Genomic DNA, 26,819 nt, shown 5'->3' on the forward strand with positions numbered 1-26,819 from the left:
CTCGACAGGCGGGGGCTGTTTTTCTTGGGACTGAGTGAGGTACTGGCAGTGACTGGCGTGGGGGCACCGGGTCGGCCGGACAGAGCTAGGGAAGGGCAGGGACTGGGCGAGATGGGGCTGCCTGAGGAAAGGAGCGGTACCGGGAGTGGGAGTGGAAGTGAGAGCAGGAGCAGGAGTGGGGAGCGGACGCGGAGCTGGTCCCCGCCACCCGAGCTCAGCCGCATCGCACACGTCCCTTCCATGGCGCGCTACAGGGAGCTGCATGGGCGCTCGGTGCTCGAGCCTCGGGGTGAGTGTGCCAGTCTGCGCCTGCGCCTCCGCGCCCCAGAGGGCGGCGGCGGCGGCTGTGGGGGGGATGTTCTGGGAGCGGGGAAGCTCAGAGGAGGGGACCGGGGTACTATACGAAGAGAATGGGGGGGAAGTCTGTGTGGAGGGGAGTCGGTGGGGGAGAGTGGAGTGTGTGCTGGGGAAGGGGGTTCCGTACAAAGGAAGGGTTCCGAGTCAGTTCTGGAGGGAGTTGATGAGAAGGAAGTATAGGTGACTGGAGAGACCTTAGTGGAGGTGAGAGAGGAAGTTTGATTTGGAGGGTGAACGAGGGGAAAAGAGATTGGCCAACGTGGGATGGCGAGTGGACTAGAATTAGAGGAAGGGGCAGAAAAGGTGAGAGAGAGAAGATGATTAAGGATGGAGGGTTCTGCTGAGTTTTTTGGAGGTAGGTTTCTTAGCTCTTTTCCTCCTCACCTCGGGTATCCAACCTTTTCCAATTGCCTTGTTTATTTATCCTTTTTGATTGGAGTATGAACCTAGTGAAAGTAAGCTGCTTGAGGGCAGGCACCATTTTGTTTTGGTTTTGTTTTTTCCTTTTGTGTCGCTGGTTCCCTTGAATAGTGACTTTACAGAATAGATAATAAATGTATATAGAATTGAATTAGGGAAGTCGATTCTCTGAATTTCATTTTTTGTATTTATAAAATGAGTTGAGCTAAATGATTTTAAGCTTCCTCCCAGTTCTGTCCCATTTCAGCTGCCTTAACTACTTCTTCAATTCTTTTAGTTCCAACTTCTATTTGGGAGTTTTTTACCTCCGTAATACTCCTATATCTCAAGCTTAACCTTGTCTAAAACGGAACTCATTATCTATCCTCACCCAACTTGTTCCTTCTAGCTGACTTCCGTGTATCTATTAGTGACACTGTCATCTCCCCAAGTCATTCAGACTTAAAACTTTCATCACTGAATGTCATCTTTGACTACTCCCTCTCACTAATGCACAGTCACCAAATTGTCTTTATTCTTCTTTCGAAATGTGTTTTAGATTTGTCCTCCTTTTCTGTTACAACTGCCAACACCCTGATTCAGATCCCTGTTGCCTCTCCCCTGGACTATTGCAACAGCCTCCTAACTATTCCCGCCTCCAGTCTTTCCCCCCTCCTACTCATCCTATGTTTTCTGCCAGTTTAATCTTCCTTCAGAGCAGCTGTGATTAAGACACTTCCCTTTTCAAAAATGTTCTGTTTCTCAAGCTTAACCTGGCACTCAAGACTTTCCACAAGCCAGACTTCTCAGTGTCTCTCATATTATGCTTATTCCTGTCTCTATACATGTGAAATCTGTAGTAGTTTGCATTGCTTCTGTCCTTTTTACGAACCTATTACTTTCTTTTGCTTCTCTAGACTTTACCATCCTTTATTTGCCTGTTCAAATAAAAGTTTGCCTTTTTCTGGAAGCCTCCCATGACCTCCAAAGTCCACATTGATTTAATAATGATAATAATAGCGCCCATTCACGTAATGTTTTATGGCTTACAAATTGATTTATATACATGATCTCATTGGAGCTCACAACAGCCCTGTGAAGTAGATAACCCAAGTGCTATTCCTGTTTTATAGACATAAAAAGAGAATCTCAGAGAGGAGAAATGGCTTCTAGAGGTCTCTCAGCTAGAAAGAGCTGCCTAGGAGCTAGATCCCATTTCCTAATACTTTCTGCTGTCCCCCTTATTTCCACTCCCTGAATTTTTACAGCATTTACAATGTGTACTGTACAATCTAGCTCTTGATGTTATTCTGTCTTGTGACAAGGACAGCAGGTATTTAGAGAAGAGAACTTCACGGGGGCATAGAGAAAGCTAGATTTAATCTAATGCTTGAACAGTAAAGAGTCAGTGTGTCACAGTGGATAGAAAACTGGCCTTGGAATCTCAAATACAAACTGGCTGTGTAATTCTGGACAGGTTAGTTATCTTCTCAATGCTCTAGGCAGTTCTTTAAGACTGCTTGTTGCCAAGGAGATAAGGACTTGAATAGGAAGAGGGGAGTTTTCCCCACTCAAGAGTTATCCATAACAAATGAAACCACAGGATCCAATCTCTATCCATATTCCCTTGGAGGGCGGGAGTGGGACTGACAAGGGGAGAGGGAGTTGTGGACTAGGAGCAGTAGGAGCTAAAAGGTGAAATTAGGGTCCAGTGTCTGCAGGGAATTTCTGCGGGCAATGGGGAGAAACCAGTATCACCTGCAGTTGGTGGAACTCTAAATCCGACTGGAAGGCAGATATTTGGATTTGGGTCTGTAGGCAGTTGGAATTGATTAAAAAATAAGGATTTTTGGAAACTGAGGAATAATTTCTAGAACTGAGTTATTAATCTGGCTTTCTTTTTCTACACAGAGTTTTGGGGAGATATTGCTAAGGAATTTTTCTGGAAGACCCCATGTTCTGGCCCTTTTCTTCAGTATAATTTTGATGTGACTAAAGGGAAGATCTTCATTGAATGGATGAAGGGAGCAACCACCAACATCTGCTATAATGTGCTAGACCGAAATGTTAATGAGAAGAAACTTGGAGATCGAGTGGCCTTTTACTGGTAAAAACATCCAGTTCCTAGTCCCAGAGAATAGCACTCTAAGCAACATGAGCCAGAGTAAAGTCTAAATTGGAGCCTGGAAGAGGACAGCTTTGGCCTGTCTCTTATTCCTGCATTTTCAAGGGGAACAGGCTGCCTTTTTTTCTTTCTTTGTAATCTGCTCCTATCTCCATTAGAGAGTCCGTAGCCCCAGTGGCCCTTGGTGGGTATCATACACTTGAACATGGGTAGAATCTTGGTATTATTGTATTCTAGGGGTTTTTTCTTCTTCCTTCAGCAGGCACCCTAGGAAAGAGGTAGAGATTAGAATATCTAAGAATAATCCTGGTTGCATTAGTCTTCTATACTATGATAAGTTGCCATGGCAGGCAGTCAGAAAACCTGGATTCTAGTGATTTAACTCGGTCATTTAAACTCTCTGGGCCCTAGTTTCCTCATATTTAAAATGGTGATAATAATATCTTCTTTGCCTGTCCCAAGGTTCCGATTTCTGTGAGAACCACAGGAGGCATAACATTGAATTTGGATTCAGAGGACCTTGTTTCAAATCCTGGCCCTGCCTTTGTGACTGTGGAAAAGTCACTATACACTCTGGGCCTCAGTTCTTTATCTGTAAAATAAGAAATTTGGAACAGATGACTTTTAAGATCCAGCTCTAGGTTTATGATCCTGTGAAATGAAATTGTAGACATGAAAACACTTTGAAAAGTTAGTAGTGCTAGCTAAGGATAATGAACTGTTATAGTTTTCTTTCATTTTTTATTTTTCCAATCTTGTCTTAAGCACCAATCATCTCTTCTCTTGGGCACTGCTCAGCTTCCAGCTTTTTGTGTCTCAGGCTACCTCCTTAGCATTTTGGAGACATCGACAACCATTAAAAACCAGCCAGGAATGAATGGTTAATTGCCAGGACCCAGGAGACTTTATTTAGACACTTATTGCTGTGTACTTTGTAGTCCTATATGAATGTTAGCTGCTATTATTACTTGGCTGGAGCCCTGAAATCTTGTGTCCATCCTGACGCCTTGTGTCCACTCCCCTGGGTTAAGTGCTATATGGAGACAGGCTAGAAGATCAGTAGTTATTTATCCACAGGGCAAAAAAGGATCTAGAAGGCAGGAAGAATGCATATGTTAGTCAATAAATACCTTATTGAACCTACTAAATATCCAGTCAGAGGCTAAGTATTGTAGAAAGGAAGAAAATCTGGTTGTTACAACTAAGTGTCTCACGGTCTAATTGGGGAAATGAAACTGACACAGGAAAAAATTCAAGAGAACAATTAAATACCATTTCAGAGAAATGAGGTGATCTCAGAAGGCTTCATAGGAGAAAAAGGGTTTGAGCTGGGCCTTGAAGAATTGGTAGAATTTGGATAATGGGACAGAAGGTGTCTTCCAGACAAGAAGATGTGTATGAGTGAGCTAAGATTCAGAGGTCATATTGACTATGGAATGTGTTGTGGAGATTAGAGGGGGAAATGGTGTTAGGGACTAGCTTGACTAGAAGGTACATGAAGGAGAGCATTTGGGGGTTGGGATGAAAAGGTAGATCAGCTAGATGGTAGAAACCTAACTACTAACCTAAGAAATCTGGAAGTTATCCATGAATAGCTGAAAGATTTGGGGGTGAAAGAATGACAGTCATATTTGTTCATTAGGAAAATTAATCTGGCAGCCTGTATAGAAGAGTTTGAGAAGGCAAACAGAGAGGTTGCAGTAAACCATGAAATGGGTGATGGGGGTGGATGGTCAAGTCTAGGGTGGAAGTAGTAAGGATGAATAAATTTGAGAGATTTAACAGGATAGACTATTTTATAAGTCCTTGAAAGATTTGCATCTAGAACTTTTATTTTTGAAAAGATATTAGCTTCTTTGATCCCAGAGCCTTATATATCTTCCCCAAGCTAGTCAATGATCCTAATCTGTAACCCTTCACAGCTACTGGACTTCAGAAGTAGGAGTGTGTGTGCGTGTGTGTGTGTGTGTGTGTGTGTGTGTGTGTGTGTGTGTACTGGAAGTAGATAGGAAGGGGAGGAAGCAGTGGGGATATTTGGAGACTTGAGATGGGAGTCAAAGTAGAATCTGAGGATGGGTCAGTATTAGAGGAATAGGGTTGGATTTTGAGAGGGATTATGGATAAGGGGCTATCACTAACGCTTTAATGATTTCTGTATCACTGCCTCTTGACTGTATGGTCTTAGGATGTTTGGGAGAAGTGCGTAGTCTAAACTCTTACCTACCATTTTTTGTGGGCCACCTCCCCTTTGCTCTGCCTGCTAATGTCCAGAGTCCCCTGTAGCCATTGTCCTTGGTCATGGAATCTGGTATTGTTGCAGGATGGAGGCTGGGACTAATACCCCATTGAAAGGTCTCCCTCCTTCTTAGGTTGGACAAGGTCAACTGAAATCACTTTTCTCCCTTTTGCCAACTCCTGGACCTATTTCAAACCTTCCTTTTGAAACTAGAGATGTTGAAGGACTGATGACCTTGTGGGTAACCTTAAAGGCTCTGTTTCCTGCTTGCTATGACCTTACACAACCAAAGGGCCAAGATCCTCCAGATGGCCTTGAGCTCTGAGTCTCAGAAAGTGAGATTTAGGATTCTAGGCAGGGTGCATTAGAAACCCATAGAAAAGAAGGAAGTCATGATAAAAAAGTTAGCTTCTAAAGGGGTTGTGCTACCTGGGGTATATCTAAGTCTATGTAAGTATATATATTTGTGTTGGGGAGAGTGTGACCGTTCTAGGGCTACATGTGTGTGTGTAGAGGGAGAGAGATAGAAACAGAAAGGGAGAGGGGTGTATGTGTCCGTCCTTTTCTTGGCCCAGTGTCCAAGACACCTCTAGCCAAAGAATCACTAACTGTAAGGCCACAGGACACAAGATTCAAAAAGTACATCCTTTTCCTGTGTCCCTTCTCTAATATGCCATAATTTCCTCAAGTGTCCTGGCTTTAATAATTCTCTACTACCAAAGGATGGAGTCCCAGATTTGAGAGAAGGGAAGGAATTTTCCTCTCTGTCTCAGTATCATTCTTTTTTTTCCTGTTTCTCTATCTAAGGGGTTTACCCTTGTCAACATCATTCAGCCTGATTACCTTTTGTAGATGGTGACTTTCTTCATGGTGGATCCTTGATGTTTTTAGAACCTGCTCCTAAGGAGGCAAAACTGAGTGAGGTGGGTAGGTCGTGAGTAGTTACATCCATGGCCTGTGGCCGAGCAAAGTGGCTTCCCCTTTTAGGTGTTATCAGTTCCATAAAGGTTTGAGAATAATTAAGGCAAACTCTGGTAAACCTCTTTGCCTCTTTAGGCCTCATTTTCTTTTGCTATACAATGAGGGACTTGGACAAAATCCTTTCTAGCTCTGACATTCAGTGGTTCTATGACTCTTTCTCAGTAGGAGGAAGGAAGTGGCTGAGGAGTTCTTTTGCAACATTTGGGGAGCTGTATGAAAGAAAAGAGTCGCATCTCCTTTTCCTGTCTCCCTATATACCAGGCTGGACTCAAGTAGGTATTGCAATTAACAGATAATGAAGATAAAGAGAGGTAGCAAGCTTCACAGGGTGATAGTTACTCTGGAGGTCACTTCAGGCCCCAGGGTCCTGAGCCATAGCTCAAGAGGCTCTGTAATTTGATCTTATCCATCCTCTTAAAAGGTGATCAGGCTACAGGAACCTGCTTCCTATTAATCACACAAACTAGAGATTGATTAACCAGATGCCTTTGTATTAATTTACAGTAGGAATATCCCTGGTTTTAGAAATGTTCTTGCCTGTTGGTAAAATGGCTCTCCCTTTAGTGGGTAAGTCTACCTACATAGGAAACTCAATTTGTAAGAAAGTTTCATTGGTAAGTATAGAATCAGAATCGAAGGAAACTGAGTATTATTAAGGGATGTTTCTCTAAAGATAGAATAGTTTAATAAACTTAATTTTTTTAGCCATAAGAATATTTCTAACTAAAGAAGTTGGGTGTCATCTGGAACCAGATTAATTTCTCCCCAGGGTAGTATAGGCACTTTCTTTCCCTTGGGTTCTCCAGAGACTATGCAAATCAATTTCTTCTGCCACAACCACTTTAGTACATGATGGACAAATGATAATTAATTAGGTGACAATTTTCTCTATTGAACTGCGGAGACACTTATCTCAACCAGAACCCATTTATAAACCATCTCCTTACTGATTTCTTATCCATTCTGTATTCTCTTAGGGCCCATTTCATTGGGTGGTATTTTCTGATTTGGTTCCCCAGTTCTGGGGGTGCCTCTCTACCTGCTTGCTTCTGTGGTTTGACTGAATAGGTATTTGGGAAACATATTTTGGATGGGTACCACAGGGGAAATATCCCATTCTCCTTACTGAGGATGAATTTTCCCTGATCCAGCCAACCACCACAGTGACTCATAGAATACTACTCATGGAGCTTGAGATACTTTATACTTTTCCCACTTGTGGTTTGGGAGAGATTGGGCACATGTGCCTCCTACAGGAACAGGTAAAATTGCTCTAGTTTTTATCTCCTCAATGGCCCTATCATAGAATGTTAGTACTGGAAACAAATTTCAGAGGCTGCCTAATTCAACCCCTACCAATGCATGAGTCCACTCTGTAACATAGTAATCATAAATGATATTTATGTAGTGCTTTAAAAAATCTGTAAAGTGCTTTCCTTACAACAACCTTGGAGCTAGATACTACAGGTAATAAGCTCATTTTATAACTTTAGAGAAACTGCATGATTTGGAAAAACATCACATACCTATTTGGTATTGCAAACAGTATTAGAGTCATTGTCTTCTTAAATTCAATCAGCCATCCAACCACTGGGTTAGCACCCATCCAGCCTCTCTGCTTGAAAATTTCCAGTGGTAGAGAAAACACTACCTCACAAGGCAGTTTGTCTTGTTGGTGAGAGGCTCTAATTGTTGGAAAATCTTTCTTTATAATAAGCTGAGATTGGGTCCTAGAATTCTGACCTCAGCAGAATAATATGGCTCTGCTTGACAGTCCTTCAGTTATTTTTTTTTAACTTACTCAACATATTTATTAAGCACTTACTGTGTGCAAAGTATTGTACTATGCAGTAGGGAATTCAGTGGCAAAAATGAAGTGGTCTGTGCCCTTGAATTTATCTTTTGCTTGATAGTTACAGTATATACACACATAAATAAACACAAATTATTTACAATGTAGTTTTTTAAGGGAGGAAAGCCCTAACAGAAACTCAGGAGAGTGCACATAGGAGGTGACATTTGAACTCAGCCTTCAGGAGACTGTCCCATGGTTGGAGGATGTCCTGTCTTCTTAAAGTAGAAAGAGGCTAGAACAAGTAATAAACAAGGTTAGCTAAAACACAGGATATATAGGAATATATAATGTGAAGGAAAAAAAAAAACAATTTTAAAAGTCAGGAAGGAACCAGAATGTGAAAGATAGGAGATTGTACTTGAATTTATATTTTAATAAGGAGCCACTAAGGCTTCTGGAGTAGAGAAATGATGTCATTCATTATACTTTAAGAATAACAATTTGGAAGGTGTATGGAGATTAGATTCAGGAGGACCAATTAGTAGATTATTCTACTGGTTCAGGCAAAAGAAAACAAAGATTGGAATTTGAGTGGTGGCCACATGCGTAGAGAAAAGGAAAAGACTTATGGTGATGGTAAATTTGCTAAGATTAACAAACAATTCAGTTTTGGGAGTGAGAGCAAAAGGGGATGCCACCAAGTTTCAAACCTTGTTGTTTGTGGAACCTTCTATAAGAAGTAATTAGGGGTGAATTTGGCAGAAAAGAAAAAAGTTCATTTTTGTACATGTTATGTTTGAGATATCTATAGACATTGAGACATATTCAGCAAGCAGTTGATAATAAAGACTACTTTATGGATATGTAGGTTTTATATTCCCCTTGATTTTTCTTATTTCCCAGGTTATAGGACCCCAGGTTTTTAAATAGATGACATATTTTTATATCCTCTCCCATTCTGCTAACTTTCTTCTGTATGTCTCTCAGCTTTTCAATGTCCCTTCTAAGATGCTGGGCCCAAAACTGCACATAAAACTCCAGATACGGTCTGGCAAAAAGTTTGAACATAACTTCTACTGTGCAGCCTAAGATCATATTAGTTCTTCTAGAACTTCCCTCACTCTGTCCAACAGCTAGAAAGAGTACACAAAGCTAGCCACTGATATTTGAGAAGGCTTGGAAGGGTCCCTCACAAGGTAAATGTTGTTCTCTTACTCTAAAGTACAGACAGAAGTCAGGTCTCAAGAAATCCAGTCAAGAAGCTGGATTTCTGTGAAGTGGTTTTGCCAATGTTTTGCTGTTTGCTCTTGGATAAGTTACTTAACCTCTATTTCCTCTGTAGAATGGGGATAAAATCCCCTGCTCTTGTAAGAATCATATGAGATAAAGGATGGGAAAACCCTGTACACATGTGAAGGAATGGTGGTATTACTTGTATAGGATAGCAGAATCATAGATGAGGATGTGTGGGAGCACAGAGGCATGATGTACATGCAACAGGAAAACTATTTCCAAGCTAAAAGGGTCCCTAGAAATCACTAGTCCAGTCCCTTAATTTTTCAGAAGAAGAAATTGAGGACCCTGAAAAGAGAAGTAATTTGCTAGAGATCACACAACAAACTTGTAGCAGAACTAGGAACCCACTTAGCTTAATTCTTCATTCAGGATTTTTTCCACTCTACCATAGTGCCATCATTAAAGCAAAGTTTTGCCTTCTAGGCCTGAGCTTAACTCAGGAAGAGGTCTGTGTATCCTGGGGTATTGTGTTTTTCCTTGCATCACAGCAGGTGAAGGGGGTGGGGTTCTTTTCCAGGTGCTGGTGCTCCCCTGTTCCCTTGTTCCAGCTGTCATCTGAGCATTACCAGTCTCTGTGAAGGAAGAAATCTAATCTTTCTCAGAGGCTCAGGTTACTGTTTTCAGAGTGTCCTTTTCACATAAGGACTGGGAGAGCCCTTAGAGATCATCTCTTCTAACCCCCACATTTTACAAATGAGGAAATGGTCTTGGAGAGACTAAATGATTTGTATAAGGTCACACACAAGTTTGCTGGTTTCTGCCACCAAGTAGCTATTTGGTTTGTTCCAGTTCTGCCTCTAAGACTTAGGATCCCAGGATCATAGATTGAGAGCTGGAAAGGCTGTCACAGGTCACCTGTATGAATAAACCAAGGGAAAGGATCCTGGAAGGGATAAATGCGATGGCCAGAATCTTAGGAGGAGCAAGGAACAGAACCACGATGAGAGCCGAGGCCCTTTGACTCAGCTGTTTCCATTATACTACACATCTAGCATTGTGTAGCCCTTGGAAACCCATTTTCTCTTTCTGGGCCTCAGATTAACCATCTGCAAAAGAGGGTTGTTGGATAAACAAGATAAATTATCTCTGAAATCCTTTCAGTTGCTGTATCTCACGGCTTTATAGTAAGTCAGATTTACATCCATGGCACAGAGCGTTGATTAAGCATCCAGCCTTGCACATTCTTTTTCACTGGCTTCTTAGTTAGGTCTCTTTCCCATCCTTTATGACTAGGCCTCTTGTCAAGCTCCCGTAGAATTTTGTTCCATGACTGGACCCTTTACTTTCCTTTCTCTTTGTTCTCTCCCCTTTTCCTCCAGCCTCAAATAGCTGGTGTTTGATTATGGCTGACAGGGCATACAATATTCTGGCCTAGAAGACTCTTTCTCTGTCCTAGAAGACTCTTCTCCATCACTCCCTTCCCCCTCCCACACCAGCCCTGTTCTTTGAGAGAGGAAATGATGCCTTTTTTTTTCTGCCCCTTTAGAGTTCAGCTTTCTTTTAGGGGGAAAGAGGTCCATTTTGGACATGTAGAGTTCTTTTAGACATTTATTTTGAGATGTCATATTAGATGATGTATAAATTGTTCTCTTAGTTCTCTGTTCATTTTATTTAGCATCCCATTTACATCCTTAAGGAGTTATCCAAATTTTGTTTTAATTCTTCCAGGAATAAAAACTTCATTACTCCAGGAAGTACTTCATTATTACAATGTCCTAATTACAAGGAAGTTCTTCCTTATACTAAGCTTATATTTGCCTTACTATAACTCCAACCTACATGTTCTCTATGAAGTCACACAAAATAAGCCTAATCGGTCTTTATTATGATAAATTATTGAACATAGTGAACACATTCATCTTAAATCTTTTTTTTAAAGCTAAATCCTCAGACCTATCAACTGTTCCTTGTAGGCCACTTGGAGGACATCTAGACTGTTGTCTATCAACCATTAACCATTCCTTGTAGAATATACTTATAGAATTTGAAGTTCACTCCATTATTTTATTTAGATCTGATATTACCCCGTGTCCGTTTTACAGAAGACTCTGAGGAGATATGTTATTTGTCACACAGAATTAGTAGACAGAATTAGTCCAGGATTAGACTTCATATATCAATTCCAAATGTTAGGAAGTCAAACCTTTATTAGGTGCTTATTGTATGCCAGGCACTGTGCCAAACTCTAAGGATACAAAGAAAGGCAAAAGGCAGTCCTTACCAATAAGAAGCTCATAGTCTAACACGGGATCTAACAAGCAGACAAAAATGTACACACAAAATATATATAGAATAAGTCAGAAATAATTAACAGAGGGCAAATATTAAAATTAAAAGAGATTGAGACAGATTTGAAGTAGAAAATAAGCTTTGAGTTGGGACTTGAAAGAAAAATCCAGGAAGAAGGAAAAAGTCAGAAAAGCCAGGAAGCAAAGATGAGGAGGGAGAGCATTCCAGGAATGGAGAATGGCCAGAGAATGAATGCTCAGTGCCAAGAGATGGAATATCTTGTTCATATAACAGCAAGGAGGCCAGGGTCACTGGCTTGAAGTGTAGTTGGTGGGGGTGGGAAAGGAGGTTAAATTGTAATGACTGTAAAAGGGGAGGTTTTGAAGAGCTTTGAATGCCAAACAGAGGCTTTTGTATGTGATCCTGGAAGTCATAGGGAGCCACTAGAGTTGAGTAGGAGGATAGACTTGACCGCATTTTAGAAAGATCACATTGACAATTGAATAGAGAATAGGCTAGAGAAGAGACACTTATGGCAGGCATCTACTAGCAGTCTATTGCAATAATCTAGGTGTGAGGTGATGAGGGCCTGTACTAAAGTGAGGGCAGTCTCAGAGAAGAGAAGATGGCATATCTGAAAGATGTTGCAAAGGTGCAGTCAGGTTTCATATAGGGAATAAGAGATAATGTGGAGTTAAGGAAAAAGCCTAGATTGTAAGGCTCAAAGCCTGGGAGGTTAGTATTGTCCTCTACAATAATAAGAAAGTTAAATGAGGGAAAGGTTTAGGGTAAAGATAATGAGTTCCATTTTGGACATGTTGCACTTAAGATTTCTATTGGATATCCATTTTGAGATATCTAAAGGGTAGTTGGAGATAAGAAATTGGATATCAAGCAGAAAAGTTAAGACAGATTAGACAGTTTTGAGAATCATCAGCATGGAAAATCCATGGGGACTGATGAAATCATCAAGTGAAGAAATATGGAGGAAGAAGAGAAGAGCATCTATGACAGAATCCTGAGGGACCCCTACAGTAAGAGGGCGTAATCTAGGAGAATCTAGTAAGAGAGTGAGAAGGAGCAGTTGGAGAGATAGGAGGAGAACCAAATGAATGTAATATCCTGAAAAATGAGAGAAAAGAGAATATCAAGGAGAAGAAAGTAATCAACTGTGTCAGAGACTGCAGAGAGGTTCAGGAGAATGAAGACTGCGAAAAGAATATTGGCAACTAAGAGACCATTAGTAACTTTGGAGAGAGCAGTTTTGATGGCGTGCGTTGGATTTTTAGGGATTAAGAGAGAAGAGAGGAAGTAGAGGCACCTGTTATAGATAGGTTTTTCTAGATCTGCTTACAAAGAGCAGAAGAGATCTAGGATGATAGCAGGATGGAAGGATCAGGAAAGAGGGGTTTTTTTGAGACCAGAGTTAATATGGGAATGTTTATAGGCAATAAGGAAGGCACCAGTAGACAGGGAGAGATTGAAGGTAAGTGACAGTGAGGATGACAGAGAAACAGTTTATTGAAGGAGATAGGATGAAATGGAACTGCTTGTGCCTGTAAAAGGGTTTGCCTTGACAAGAAGTGGAGTCATCTCTTTCTCTGAGAGAGGGTGAAGGAGGAAGTAGTGACTGAAGGCATCCGAATGATACGAGAGGAGAAAGAGAAGAGGGAACATTGGCCTCAGTTTTTTCCTGTAAGATAGGATGCAAAATTCTCAGCTGAGAGAATGGGAAATGGGGCAGCCATGGGAATTTTGAAGACGGATAAATATTTTTGAAAGAGCCACTGGACAGTGGAATAGTGGTTGGTAAGGGAGGAATGGTAAGATTGCCTAGCATCAGTCCTGGTGAGGTTGTACACCATCTATTTGTAGTGAACTCAGTCAGAACAATTTCTTGATTTTCTCCACTTTCATTCAGTAGTTCTTGTGCAGTAGTGAAGGCAGGAGATGGAGAGATTGTGCCAGGCTGAGACTTGACAAGGTACAGCCAACAATAAGTTAAGGGGTCCACGGACTCAAGAGAAGAGGACAGTGTAGAACTGAACTGAGTAACCAAGGGTTCAAAATAGGAAAAAGAGGAGAGAGTGGGTAGTGCAGGGTTGATAGTCTGGGAGGAAATTGAGGATTCAGAGGGTTGGAAGTCATGGTGTGGATGAAGAGCATGATGTAACATGGCAAAGGGAGAGATGGAAAGCCACTAGATTATGTATGGCCAGATTTCAGAATTCTGTAATGGAGAGGTGGTACATTTGGCAGTGCTGACAAGATCAAGGGTATGACCATCTTTGTGTATGGTTGAGGTAGGGTGGAGGAATAGGTCAACTTGCAAACAAGTGGGTACAAATAGGCTATGGTGTTCTTTTCACTATGCCATGCTTGTTTCTCTGGGGGCCAGGGTACACAGGTACCTGAGCTCTCTTGGCCGGGGAGGCTTGGCAGAAGGCCGGAGGGGTAGTCTAGGACTGAAATAGCTTTAGGAAGGATGGGGTGGTGTTGGGGTAGGAATGAGACACTAGGGCAAAGCAGGAAAAGGACAGTCTGACACCAGCCAGCCAGGTTGAGCTCTGTAAATGGGAAAGGGACCTTTCCTTCTCATCTTCTCTATGGTATGGTATGTTCAGGAAAGGTGGTGATTGCATAATATTAGAGCAGGAAGTAACCTTGGGGATCATCTTATACAAAATCAAAGAGCTAGAAATCAGTTGAAACAGGATTTGAACCCATATTCAGTGCTGTTTCTGCTAGACTGTACAACCTCTTTATTGCAAGGGATGGAAAGTAAGATCACAGTCAGAAAATGGCAATGCCAAGTCTCCTGGCTTCTTTTTAAAACATTGTTTAATTATTATTTTGTAGCTGACAAATATTATTTAACATGAATATTCCCATAAGAAAGAACTGAAAAATAGGATTATATATAAAACTTCAAATCTCTGTTATGAACCTGACACTGTTTTTATTGCTTCACTATACCTCCTTGTCCAAGTTCCTGTTTTCAGATGCCCATGAACAAAGCTGAAATGGTAGATATTCCCAGGACTGTTTCTCAGCTCCACCTATTTTCTCAGGTCTATTTGGGAAAATTTATGACTCAGGTATCTTTCTTTGCTCCACCCCATGTAACTTTCCACAATCCCAAAGCATAAATATGGCAAACAATTGAATTTACATAATAATACAGATCACTTCTATCTGCAATAAAAAGATTATTTTGTGTTTGGGGGTCACCTGAGCCCTTTCTTTACTGGTTATGAGGATCAGGGCCTTTCCTTTCTCATTTGAAAGAAGTTATTTAGATGAGATGTGAGGGAGGGTAAGAATCTCAGGGCTTGCCTAGCTGTACCTTGCCCACTGACTTCCCTTTTCTTCCCCCTTTACCCCTAAACCAAACCCAATCCAAATTCTGAGGGTAGGAGGCATAAGATTATTACTATCCTTTAAAAAGAAACAGTTATCTAAAAGGGTGTTACAAATCTTCATTAAGTAGTTAGTTCATACTGCAAACTCTGAGATTTACTATGCTGTGGCAGAGAAGATGAAAGGAGGAAATCTGTTCAAATATAGTGCCTAGTCAGAAAACAAGATCAGACAGAATAGATTAGGCTTTGAGTAGATTTTAGGGTCCCAATTGCTATAGAAACTCAGAAAGGGCAGTGATGATTGTGGACTAAAGTAATTGAGGAAGGTTCATATAAGAGGCAAAATTTAAAATTTGGAGAGTCATCTGTTCAAGAATTAAGTTAGCCCTAATGATGGATATTGAACCTTTTTGTGAGCCTGTTTTACTTGGATTCTAGGTTAAAGGGGAGAAAGCTTGCCCCTGGGCAGCTATGTGTCTTAAATGGACTGTGCATTGGGCCTGGATGCAAGAAGACCCTATTGAAAATCCAGCTTTAGACACTTAATTACTAGCTGTATGACCTTGAGCAAATCACTTTCCCTCTGTCTGCCTCAATGTCTTTATCCATAAAACAGACCATTAAAAAGCGCCTACCTCCTGGGATTGTTGTGAGGATCAGATGAGATAATATTTGTCAAAGAACTTAATATAGTGCTTAGTACATAGTAGATACTTAATAAATGCTTGTTTCCTTTCTTTCCTGGGCAAGATTAGAAATTTTTCTACTCTTTGAGCTGGGCTTTGGGACACAGGGTTTGACTTGTTAGAAGAACAGTATTTATAAGGGAACAAATTGATCTGGAACTGCATTTTCTCAGAGAAAATGAACAATAGGAGAAATGGGATAACTATCAATAATTCAGTCCCTTCTTCCCTTTTTTTCCTGCCACCTCAGGTACTTGTAACACCCATCTCCATGTGAAAAAACTTTAGGTTTGCAGGCCTTGAGTCGTTTTTGTCTTGGCTTTTCCACTGACCCAGTCCCTTCTCTGAACAGCCCTTAGAGGGGGAAAGGGAGAGAGAGAGGGATAAACACCCTGTCTTACTGAAGCTCAGAGAGGGATAATGCCTTTGCCAAAGTCATACGGCAAGTGTAACAGTGTGGAGCACAGGAGTGTGAGCAAAAGCCCTGACAGAGAAGATCTTAGAGGTTAAAGTCTGCTCACAAGTTGAAGGCAGGTTCACCTTTGTGGTTTACCTTGGGGATTTCCAAAGTGTGTCTGTTGATACAAGTTCTTTTGGTGCCTCTCAGGGAAGGCAATGAACCTGGAGAAGCCACCCAGATCACCTACCGAGAACTTCTGACCCAGGTGTGTCGGTGTGCTAATGCCCTCCGGAAGCAGGGTAAGTACTGACAACTGCAGGGTGAACAACTAATAGACTATTGCTGCATTCCAGGTGATATGGCCTAGGCCAGAATGATGACAGTGTCAAAAGGGAGGACTTGGTAACAGATTGGATATGGGGGAGAGGGAGGAGTTGAGGATGTACTTGGGCTTTGAGCCTAGGACACTGGGAGGTTGGTAATTCCCACAGTAGCAGGGAAGTTAAGAAGAGAGAGGTTTAGGAGGAAAGATGATGAGTTGAATTTTGGAATATGTTAGGTTTAAATTGTCTTCAGAACATCCAGCTAAAGATTTTCAGTAGCAGTTAAGAGATGTGGGAGTGGAGATTAGTAGAGGTTAAATCTGGATAAGTAGGTGTAGGATCTTTCCAACATTAGCATAGAGGTGGTAATTGAATCCATGAGAGGTAATGATATTACTAAGTAGAATAGTATATTGAGGATAAAGAGGGCACACAGACATGTGGGGGGCATAAGATTGGGAGAGAATAAGCCAGAGAGGACATATGGCTGGAGAGTGGGAAGATCTATGAGCCCATAGGCCATGTCTCTTGATTGCAGGCATTCGGAAAGGTGACCGTGTATCCATCTACATGCCCATGATTCTGGAGCTGGTGGTGGCCATGCTTGCCTGTGCTCGTCTTGGTGCATTGCATTCTATTGTGGTAGGAGTCTTAGGGGACAGAAAGTGTTAGGTGGGGGATGACAGAATCTCTGGGACCCTGATGGAACTCATTACCTTACCCCAAGATCCGATCCTCAGTTTCCCCTTACTCCCTCAGTTTGCAGGCTTCTCAGCTGATTCCTTATGTGAGCGGATCCTGGACTCAAGCTGTACCCTTCTTATTACTGCAGGTGACTGGCTCCTTCCTAGCCAAAATGGGCTGGCTCTTTTGGCAACATTCCAGCTTTTGGTCGGCTCTTCCCAAGTTGGGGTGGGAGAGTAAGAGTGGGGGGAAGAGGAGGGCTGCACCCCCTTGGAAAGGGGTAAGCAAAACCCACATATGAACTCTGATTGGAAACCAGTTGCTGTTCATAAGGGCCGCTTTCAAGTGCTTTACCCTCTCACCTGTCTGCCCTCTGGCATTGTCCCTATAGCTACAGTCTTCTCTTGGGTCAGGCAGTTACAGAGGGAGCTGGGAGCATAATGCCCACTCTTCCCACAGATGCCTTCTACAGAGGAGAAAAATTAGTGAACCTGAAGGAGCTTGTGGATGAGGCCCTGCATAAGTGCCAGGAGAAGTAAGTATTCTCCTCTGGGTTCTTCCTAGATTCCCCCTAGGTATTCCCTACCATTCTGCCCCACTGGACTCCTTTGTTCCCCAGGGGCTTCCCTGTGAAGAGATGCATTGTAGTCAAGCACCTTGGCCGAGCAGAACTGGGCACAGGTGATTCTCCCGGCCATTCCCCACCATTGAAGAGGTCCTGCCAGGACTTGCAGGTAGGACTCTCCCCCCACTTACCCTCATTATCCTACTACTATCACAGTGTTATCATAATTACTCCTTGAAGAACTTGAGCCAGGAGATGAATGTAGTCAGGGAGAATGGACAATGTCCACAGCGAGAGAGCATGATTTGGGAGGCTGCAGTATGTATATGTCGATGGGGGATGGGGGGAGCTAGCAGCATTGAAATATCAGTTGGGAGCATCTAGCTCCCCCAGAGTGCTAATTGATATGAAATTTTCTGGGTGCCAGTATCCATTCTTTGTGAACTATTGGCTTCTTCTGAGCAATATTGTCCTATGAGGTTGGGATTGACCTGCTTGGCAAGGGATGCTCTGAAGTTGGTCTCTGTGGTGAGGCCCCCTTTATTCATAATGGCCTCCAAGAGTCTTGAATAAGCACAGGCAAGCATGTCCACTACCAGCTCCTTTCTTCCAGGAAAGAGTCTTGGAAACATAGCAGTTATTTGTTCACCTAGTTTTGGCTAGAAAATGATAGAGATCAGATTTGGGCCTGTAGAACTTGGAGTAGCTCTTAGATCAGAGGGTTCCTGGGGTGGGGGATCAGAGATGGGGAGGGGGCCAGTCAGAGGAATAGCAGAGAAGCCCTCAGGGTAGGAGCTTAGGCTTGGGGATCTTAGTTCCACCCCTTCGTTACTTCCCTCTCCTGCTCACCAGCCTCTCCATGGGCTTTTAACAGGACAAAACGAAAGAGAAACCCATGTCCAAGCGGCCCCAGGTACCCACTGTCCCAGGCACTGCTTCATTGTGCCCTTATCTGTGTGTCCATCTGCTTTGCACCTGCTTGCCCTGTTAATATGGACTTGAGCTTGCTTCGTGATCCCCCTGCTGGTCTTAGTCTGGTCCTCAGCCTCTAGGCCCTAGCCACATCTGCTTCTAGGGCTTAGCACAGTATTTGGCACATAGTAGGTGGTCAGTAAATGCTATTGGACTCTGACTGACTGACTGAATAGAAAGGATGACTATTGAGGTGCATCTCAGGAAAGGAAACCCAGGAATTGGTTAAAAAACAAAACAAAACAAAACAAAAAAAAACGGTACAATACATTGGGAGGAGTTAAGGAAGCCTTGGTTATAACTCTTCACAATTTTTTATTGGTTATGTGCCCTTTTGCAAATCTTTCCAGTTCTAGTGCTTGCTGTGTACAGGGCCTTGAGCCAAGTGCTGGGAATATAAAGACAAAAATGGAAATCCCTACCCTATAGGAGCATACATTCTTCGAGCCTCAGTTTACTGATCTTTAACATAAGGAGGTAGAATTTAGTTATAGAAGTTAGAACTTGAAAGGAACCTAGAAGAGGAAAGTAGGGCCAGTGAGCTGCCTAGGGCTGCACCACAGATTTGTGGCAGAACCAGGACCCTGAGGTGTTTCTAGTTTCTATGATCTGTGATATCCAGACTTGTGTGAGGCAGGTGGTCCTGTTGGAGACATGAGAGCAGAGTCTGCTGAGAAGACAGGATTATACATGCACATAGATGTATAGAATCAGGTATTCGACTGAATAGAAGTTGCAATATAGTTCATATTTAAGAGAATCAAGGGCAGAGAAAGGACTTTCTGTGAGAAATTTGAAATTATTTCTGAAGGAAGAACTTGAAACATAAAGTGGGGGTTCCAAAGCAGTTCCAATAGACTTTGGATAGAAATTACCATCTGCATCCAGAAAAAGAAGTATGGAGATTGAACATAAATCAACATATGTTATGTTCACTACTTTTTTTCCATTTGTTTTTTTCCCCCTTCCATAGGTTTTTCTTTCTGTTCTGATTTTTCTCTCCCAACATGATTCATAAAACAATGTTAAAATTAAATTTATTATTAAAAATATTAATATTTTATTATTAAATTAATTATTAAATTATATTAACATTAAAAATTAATTAAATATTAAAAATAAATAAATAAATTCGGAAAAAACATGAAAAAAAAGTTAGGTTTTTTTTTTTAAGAGACCTCTCTGAAGGCTCTTTTGACAGCAACATTGGTGTAAGTGGCATAGAAAGCAAGAAAACTTGGCTTCTTTCACTTCATATGTTCCAGAGTTCTTTGAAATCCTGGATCCTATTTCCCTGCAGGTGGGCTAATGATTGCCTTTGTGGCCTAAGGTTGGTCCCAGAATTATGGGATTCAGAGACTACTATCTGACTTCAGTCCACATTAAATGAATGACTTAAGTTATATGCATGTAGGGTTGCAGGGAGTAGGGATGAATAAAAGCTACAAGGGGTATATTCTTTACAAGTTCTGGATAGTAAAGTTGCATCACTTTTCCTGTCCCCTGCAAGGACATTTTAGGACAAACTCAAGGCCCTTAGACCCTCACCCAGCATCAAAACTAATTTCCCCAAGAGGTGACATAGTCTGAAGGTATAAGCATTCATTTTTACAAGATTTTGAGTTCTAAAGTTTTCTCCCTCCTTCCCCTCTTCCAGAGAAGTTAAGTAGTTTGATCTAGTTTATACATGTACTATCATGTAAAATATATTTCCATATTAATCATAGTTTTGAAAGAAAAAACAGATCTAAAGGGAAAAAACCCCACAAAAATAAAGTAAGTAAAAAAGTGCTTCAGTTTGCATTTGGGGTCCTGCATCAGTTCTTTATCTGGTTATGGGCAGCATTTTTTTAGGGAGGTTTTTGAAAGATTACTGGACAGCAGATACATAAGACTGAGAAATTCAGAAGTTTGGGAACTTCATGGAAGGACAGCTATAGGGAATGATTTCTTCAACCCAGTTACTGGGTTGATTTATTTCCAAAGCCTGACCATATAAATAGAGGTTTTTGTAGGTGTCCCAGCCTGGGGCAATAGGCTTCAGAGAGATGTGTACACAAAGTCCTCCTAAGCTGCTCATAGGGACTAGAGGGAGCTCCAGATTCTGACGCTTACCCAAGGTAGTAGGAATAAGATTCCCCTTTTGACTTAAGTCTTGGGATACAAGGAACTGGAGACTCACATAGCAGCGGCTGCAGAGCAAACAAGGCTGAGTGGCATTTGGGCCTTTTGGTTGCTGAATGCTTATTGTTTCTGATGTTTATGCATATGCATTCCTGCTTCTATGCTGTGGACACTCATGCATCAATATGTTTGCTTACACTTTATGTATGTGTGTGAGTGTGTGTGTTGAAAGCATATTATTGTAGCCTTGGGAGCTGGTCCCTGGGGAGCCTGGCAGAACTTCCTGGCATGAACCACTGACTGAGAGAAGTGGTTCTGGGGTGGAGAGGTGAGGAGAAGGGGGAGGCTGGTGCTATACCCCACAATGTTACCAGTGAAAATTCAGACCCTGGCTTTCCTGACTCTTAGAAATACTATCTTTTGTTGGGAGTTCTTCCCATCTTTAAGTCCCCATGATTTTATGGAGCACCTACTATGTGCTCTGTGGCCACTGTACTTTCCAGAAAAAGGAGGAAATGCAGTTTCAGCTCTTGAGCTCATTCTGCTTAGGGAAATGTGACTTACACATAGAACTATATATTAATGATCACACACCAAAGGATGGAATTCAGGACTGTGGTTTAGCCTCCAAGCATTGTAGGAAATCAGAGGAGGGAAATCAGAGTATCTGGGGTGATCAGAGATTGCTTCCTAAAGGACAGGAGTTTGAAGTGAACCAGAAAGGATGAACAGTTTTGGGATGTCAGGGGAGCAGTCACGGAAGAAAGCAGAAGTAGTAAAAATCCTGATGGGTGCTTATAAAGGGGAATAGAGAGTGGTCAGAATGGGGAAAATCCAGTTTGGCTGGAGTAGAGAGTTCGTCAAAGAGGAACAGATGAGGTTGGAGCAGAGAGTGGGATTGGGTTGTAGAGGATATTTTGAGTATCAAGCAGAGGGGCTTGGATTTGACACCCAAAGGAAATGGAGAACCACCCTATGTCATGGGCAGGGAAAGGATATCTGAACCTGTTAACCTATCCACAAAATGAATTGAGATCTTTAAAAGGGCTTTTGGATCTAAGTCTGTACTTTGGGAAGATTAATCTGGTGGTATGAATTATGTGGATTGAATGGATTGTAGGGCAAAACTTGAAAATGGGACCATCAAGAAGGAAACTATGGCAGCAATCCAGAATTGGTTAAGGATGGTTGTGGCACAAAGGGAGGAGAAATTAGATCTGAAAGATACTAAAAAACCAGATAGGTCCACTGGCTGGGAATACCTTCAAGCTGTCCCTGAAATTTTGTGTGAGAAGTTCAATGAGGTCCAGACAGTATTCGGACAAAGTCCTAATTACTCTTCTAGGAGACTTGCTTACTAATCCCAGATAGTCCTTGAAGGGGACTTGGGGAGTCTAGGCCTGGGGCCTCTGTACCCTCCCTGAAAATTCTCTTAACTGGTAACTCAGTCTAAGACCCTTAGGGCATCCCTCCAAAGCTATCCTGGATGTATTTCTTGTCCTCCTTCCCTCCTCCTGTCCCTGCAGATCCCCTGGAATCAGGGGGTTGACCTGTGGTGGCATGAGATCCTGGGGGATGCAGGGGAGGAGTGTGAGCCTGAGTGGTGTGACGCTGAGGACCCCCTCTTCATCCTTTACACTAGTGGATCCACTGGAAAGCCCAAGGTCAGTGCTTGGGAGGGTGATGGTTAGGAGTGGGCACATCAGAGGGCCTAGCATGTGCCCTAATTCTCTGCCTCACACTTCTGCCATAGGGAGTGGTACACACAGTAGGGGGATATATGCTCTACACAGCTACTTCCTTCAAGTATGTCTTTGATTTCCATGAGGATGATGTGTTTTGGTGCACAGCAGACATCGGCTGGATCACTGGCCACTCCTATGTCACCTATGGGCCTCTGGCTAATGGGGCTACCAGTGTTCTGGTGAGACAGGGTGGGCTGTCCAGGTTGGGACAAGGGTTGGATTCCAAGGATTTTAGGGAGATGGGCCTGAGTGGTTTTGGAAAGGAGGGAGCCGCAGAGAAGGGGGCAGAAGCTGTGGTGGGGTAAGGGGTTCCTGTGGGTAGGCCCTGGGAGTGGTTGAGGGAACATGGGGTAACATCTTGTTGGGTGCAGTTTGAGGGGATCCCCACGTACCCTGATGTGAGCCGCTTGTGGAACATTGTGGACAAGTACAAGGTGACCAAGTTCTACACAGCACCCACAGCAATCCGCCTGCTTATGAAGTTTGGGGATGAGCCCGTCACCAAGTAAGACCCAGCCCCTCATCTTCTCTTTGCCTTCTGCCTTGGTACCCCCACAATGACCCTGAGGCAGTGGAATCAGTTTTCCTCATTGTAGAGATGGAATCACTGAGGATAGAATCATTTTGCTGTGAAAGGGGAACAAGCCCCTGCCCTGGCTCTGTCACAGAAGCACCAGGTTGGGAGGTTTTGGAGACCAAGGCCACCTTTTATAGAGGGGGAAACTATCAAGCCCTAGCACAATCACCAGCTGGAGCCACGTCTTCTGACTGACTCCTGATGCATGGCTTTTTCCACTGGGCATCAGGGAAGTGGTTGATGCTGGTGCCCATTTCCTTCTGTCCTCACAGATACAGTCGGGCATCCCTGCAGGTATTAGGGACAGTGGGGGAACCCATCAACCCAGAGGCCTGGCTTTGGTACTACCGTGTGGTGGGAGACCAGCGCTGCCCTGTGGTGGATACCTTCTGGCAGACAGAGACAGTGAGTACAGAGATGCCTGGGAAGTTGGGAGCCTGGGATCTGATATCAGGATTGACCTCTGACCTCTTAACAGGGTGGCCATATGCTGACCCCCCTTCCTGGTGCAACACCCATGAAGCCAGGCTCTGCGGTGAGTGAAGCCTTTTGCCTCCCCCCCCCCCTCCCCCTTTACGCCATCTTCTCCCACCTCCATCCTCTAGGAAGATAATGCCTAAAGTGAGAATAAGAGATTAAAGACTGGTTGACTCTGTGGGACTCAAGTTTTAGGCTTCAGTGGGAAACTGAAGATCCCCTTCTCAGTATCTGCCCCTTGCCCACACTGGGTCTTCTTGCCCCCGCAGACTTTCCCATTCTTTGGTGTGGCGCCAGCGATCTTGAATGAGTCTGGAGAGGAGCTGGAGGGAGAAGCAGAAGGTTACCTGGTATGCTGCATCTGAGGCGACAGAGGTGGTGTGTGGGACAGACAAGACACAGAGCCCTGAGTGCACAGGGAAGGGGGCCTGGGTGGGACTCCTGGGTGACGGGGCTCTGTCGGATACGTGATGGATGAGTGTGAGGCGGGCCACACAGTTACTCTCTCATAGTATAAGGGGCAGGCTGGGAGAGTGTGGCGCTTAGCAGGGATGCCAGATGTTCCTTCCCTGCCCTTCAGGTGTTCAAGCAGCCCTGGCCGGGGATCATGCGCACAGTTTATGGGAACCATGAGCGCTTTGAGGCTACCTATTTCCGGAAGTTCCCAGGCTACTATGTAACAGGGGATGGTGAGCTCTCCGATTCCTTTAGCTTCCCACCTCTTGGGGCCATCCCACCCAGAAAAGGCAGGGCTCGTGGGTCAGGCAGTATGCCTCTTTGGAGCTACTGAGCTGAAGGACCATCTTCCACTTTCCTCCCTGGGTCTGGGCCCCTTCCTGGGGAGGGCTTCTGTGCCAAGAAAGCTTTGGGATGTGACCCTGTGTGCTTCCATGTGCTTCCTAAGGTTGTCGGCGGGATAAAGATGGCTACTACTGGATCACAGGCCGGATTGATGACATGCTCAATGTGTCTGGTGAGGGATGCTGATCTGTCTTTTCATATCTTACCTCCAAACCTAGCCTCAAGACTAGGACCATACTTTAGAAGGGATATTGATGGAACATCCTCAAGAAAATAATTAGGATAAGGAAAGAAGTAATGACTGATAAAAAGAAACTGGGGATACTTAGCTTGAAGAAAAGCAAGCTTTGAGCAGATAGCTCTCTTCAAATATCTGAAGCACTGGAATTAGACCCATTGTGCTTAGCCTCCCTAGACGGAACTACTACAAGGGCAGAAATTAAAGGGAGCCCAGAGGAAAAACCTCCTAACTCTGACAACTACTCGGAAGTGGAGTGGGCTGCCTTAGGAGCAAATGAGCAACCTGCAGCCACTGGTGGTGTCCAAGTCGATGCCTTCTGAGATCGCCTTGGACAATCACAGTGACCTTTGTTAATGAAGTAGAGAGGATGGCAGATCTAGGATCAGCTTGAGAAACTGAGGTATTTTTCTCTGCGGCCTGGGGTAAGACTTGCTGCCTTCTCACAATGCCCATCCCTGTCAGGTCACTTGCTGAGCACAGCAGAAGTGGAGTCAGCACTGGTGGAGCACAAGGCCATTGCAGAAGCAGCTGTGGTCAGCCACCCTCACCCCGTAAAGGGCGAGTGTCTCTACTGCTTTGTTACTCTCCGGGAGGGCCATGCCTTCACCCCTACCCTTACTGAAGAGCTCAAGAAGCAGGGTAAGCATCCCTCTTGTCTGCTGGGTATGAAGAATATGGGCTTTGATCCAGTGAGATCAGGATCTTCCTCTCTAAAATTCTCCTCTTTGAGTGTTGGTGTCTTGCACAAATTCTCAATAAAGGTTTTCTGTTTGATTGCAGTTAGAGAAAAAATAAGTCCTATTGCCACTCCAGATTACATCCAGAATGCACCCGGCTTGCCCAAAACACGCTCAGGTAGGCATGCATCCTCATTCCTATGGGTAGGCTGGTGCTGACCAATAGCAGTGGGCCCCAGGGTACTGAGCTGGAGCTGTGGGAAAGGGGATGGTTAAAGGAAGGGAGCCTGAAGTAACCACGGTTCTATCATGTACCACAGGGAAGATCATGAGGCGGGTACTAAGGAAGATTGCACAGAATGACCATGACCTGGGGGATACATCCACCGTGGCTGACCAATCTGTCATCAGCCATCTTTTCAGCCACCGCTGCCAGACAGTCATGTGAACCAAGCTTTCACACATAGCTCCTTCTCCGGACATCCCTGCTTGACTGTCCAAAGTTATATCCAATTTGCTGTCCCTTGCCAACTATCACCCAGGAGTACTAACAGGAGATGTAGCTTGTATCTTCAGGACCAGAAGATGTGGAACAGGTCTTAGCTCTTTCTGTCCTTGCCAGCCAGGATACAGGATGGGCTGGACCCCTTTCTTTAGGCCTTACTAGGAGCTGGAGCCTCTGTCAGAATGGGGTGATGAGGGAAGCTCGGGGTGGGAAGGTAGAACCCTGGGAATGAGGACAGGTGCTTGGTCCATGTTTAGTTGCACTGGGTCACAGACCCTTTCCCAGAAGCACCAGCACTTAACTCGAGCACTTAGCTTAGCTCTGTCTTTAGAAATTGTTCCTTATTGACGGTTTGCAAAAGGTAATTTAAAGAAAAACAAAAGCAAAATCCTACTCCTTTTACTGGTGAAAGCATCAGGGGAGGGAAAGCATGTCCACAAATTTCATAGGCCACTGACCAGAAATCTATTAGCTTTATCACCTGGAAGGATTGCTATTCTTACATTTTTTTTTGGACCTCATTAATGTTTTCTTCCTGGAAAAACATCTCAGGGCTCCATGATGTCCAAGTCAGGAAAGGTGAGGGGCCATTGCTAGAATTTGTGCTGGTCTCAGGATTCTTTCTTGCCTCTGTCCCACTGTCATTGGGGCTGAAAAATCCCTTAAGACCTGTGATTATAGGAATAAAATTGCTAAAATGGAAGAAATGGACAATTCTTTCTTTTAGCTCTCAAAGGCCCTTTAAATGCAACTCTGTCACCATACAGCAGTGCCTGAGTCTACCCACCACCCTTCAAAGCAGGGATTCTTAACCTGGGTTTCACAGATCCCTGAAGAGATCTTTGGATCAATTTTAGGAGTTTGTGAACCTAAGTAGAAAAAAAAATCCATTTTTGTTTCACTATGTGTATATGTGTGGCAAATGGAGTTGTGACTTTCTCAGAGTTACACAACTAGTACGTATCAAGTGTCTGAATTTGGATTTGAACTCAGGTCTTCCTGACTACAAGGCTGGTGCCATCCACTTTCCCACCTAAGCTTCCCAATTCACTATTTTTGTTGTTCAGTCGTGTCTGACTCTCTGTGACCCCATTTAGGGTTTTCTTGGCAGAAATGCCAGTGGTTTGCTCTAGCATGCTGTAGATGCCCATCTCATGTGAAGAGTGGCTTTTCTTCTAAGTCCTCCTCTGTGTGTGCACAAATGATCCCATTCCATCCCATCTTCTCTAATACATTGTCCCCTCCCTACTCTATTGCTGGCT

At 43.4% G+C, this 26,819-nt stretch overlaps 1 protein-coding gene across 2 annotated transcripts; it reads left to right on the forward strand.

The window, feature by feature from the left end:
- ACSS2 (acyl-CoA synthetase short chain family member 2) lies at positions 1-26,264 on the forward strand. 2 transcript variants are annotated; one of them, XM_051979169.1, is made up of 19 exons: positions 1-289; positions 2,668-2,863; positions 16,074-16,165; positions 16,728-16,831; positions 16,949-17,021; positions 17,333-17,408; positions 17,493-17,607; positions 18,313-18,351; positions 22,061-22,198; positions 22,288-22,458; positions 22,651-22,784; positions 23,129-23,261; positions 23,335-23,391; positions 23,603-23,683; positions 23,914-24,022; positions 24,238-24,306; positions 24,838-25,014; positions 25,156-25,230; positions 25,373-26,264. In XM_051979169.1, exons 1-19 carry the CDS (start codon positions 112-114, stop codon positions 25,498-25,500), a joined length of 2,145 nt encoding a protein of 714 aa, XP_051835129.1. In that variant the 5' UTR covers positions 1-111; the 3' UTR covers positions 25,501-26,264. The 2 variants fall into 2 exon arrangements, with proteins under 2 accessions (XP_051835129.1, XP_051835130.1); XM_051979170.1 differs by lacking the exon at positions 18,313-18,351 and having other exon boundaries at positions 2-289.
- The last annotated feature ends 555 nt before the right edge of the window (positions 26,265-26,819 follow it).

This window comes from Antechinus flavipes, chromosome 2 (genome assembly GCF_016432865.1).
Source record: "Antechinus flavipes isolate AdamAnt ecotype Samford, QLD, Australia chromosome 2, AdamAnt_v2, whole genome shotgun sequence".
In the NCBI taxonomy this organism is placed as follows: domain Eukaryota; kingdom Metazoa; phylum Chordata; class Mammalia; order Dasyuromorphia; family Dasyuridae; genus Antechinus; species Antechinus flavipes.

What these genes read in the sequence shown, in the direction of transcription:
- ACSS2 (XM_051979169.1), top strand. Translation starts at nt 112, where the DNA reads ATGGGGCTGCCTGAGGAAAGGAGCGGTACCGGGAGTGGGAGTGGAAGT. An exon ending in GATCGAGTGGCCTTTTACTG is followed by an intron (nt 2,864 to 16,073) that starts GTAAAAACATCC and finishes GGTGCCTCTCAG; the next exon opens with GGAAGGCAATGAACCTGGAG. An exon ending in GGTCCTGCCAGGACTTGCAG is followed by an intron (nt 17,608 to 18,312) that starts GTAGGACTCTCC and finishes GGCTTTTAACAG; the next exon opens with GACAAAACGAAAGAGAAACC.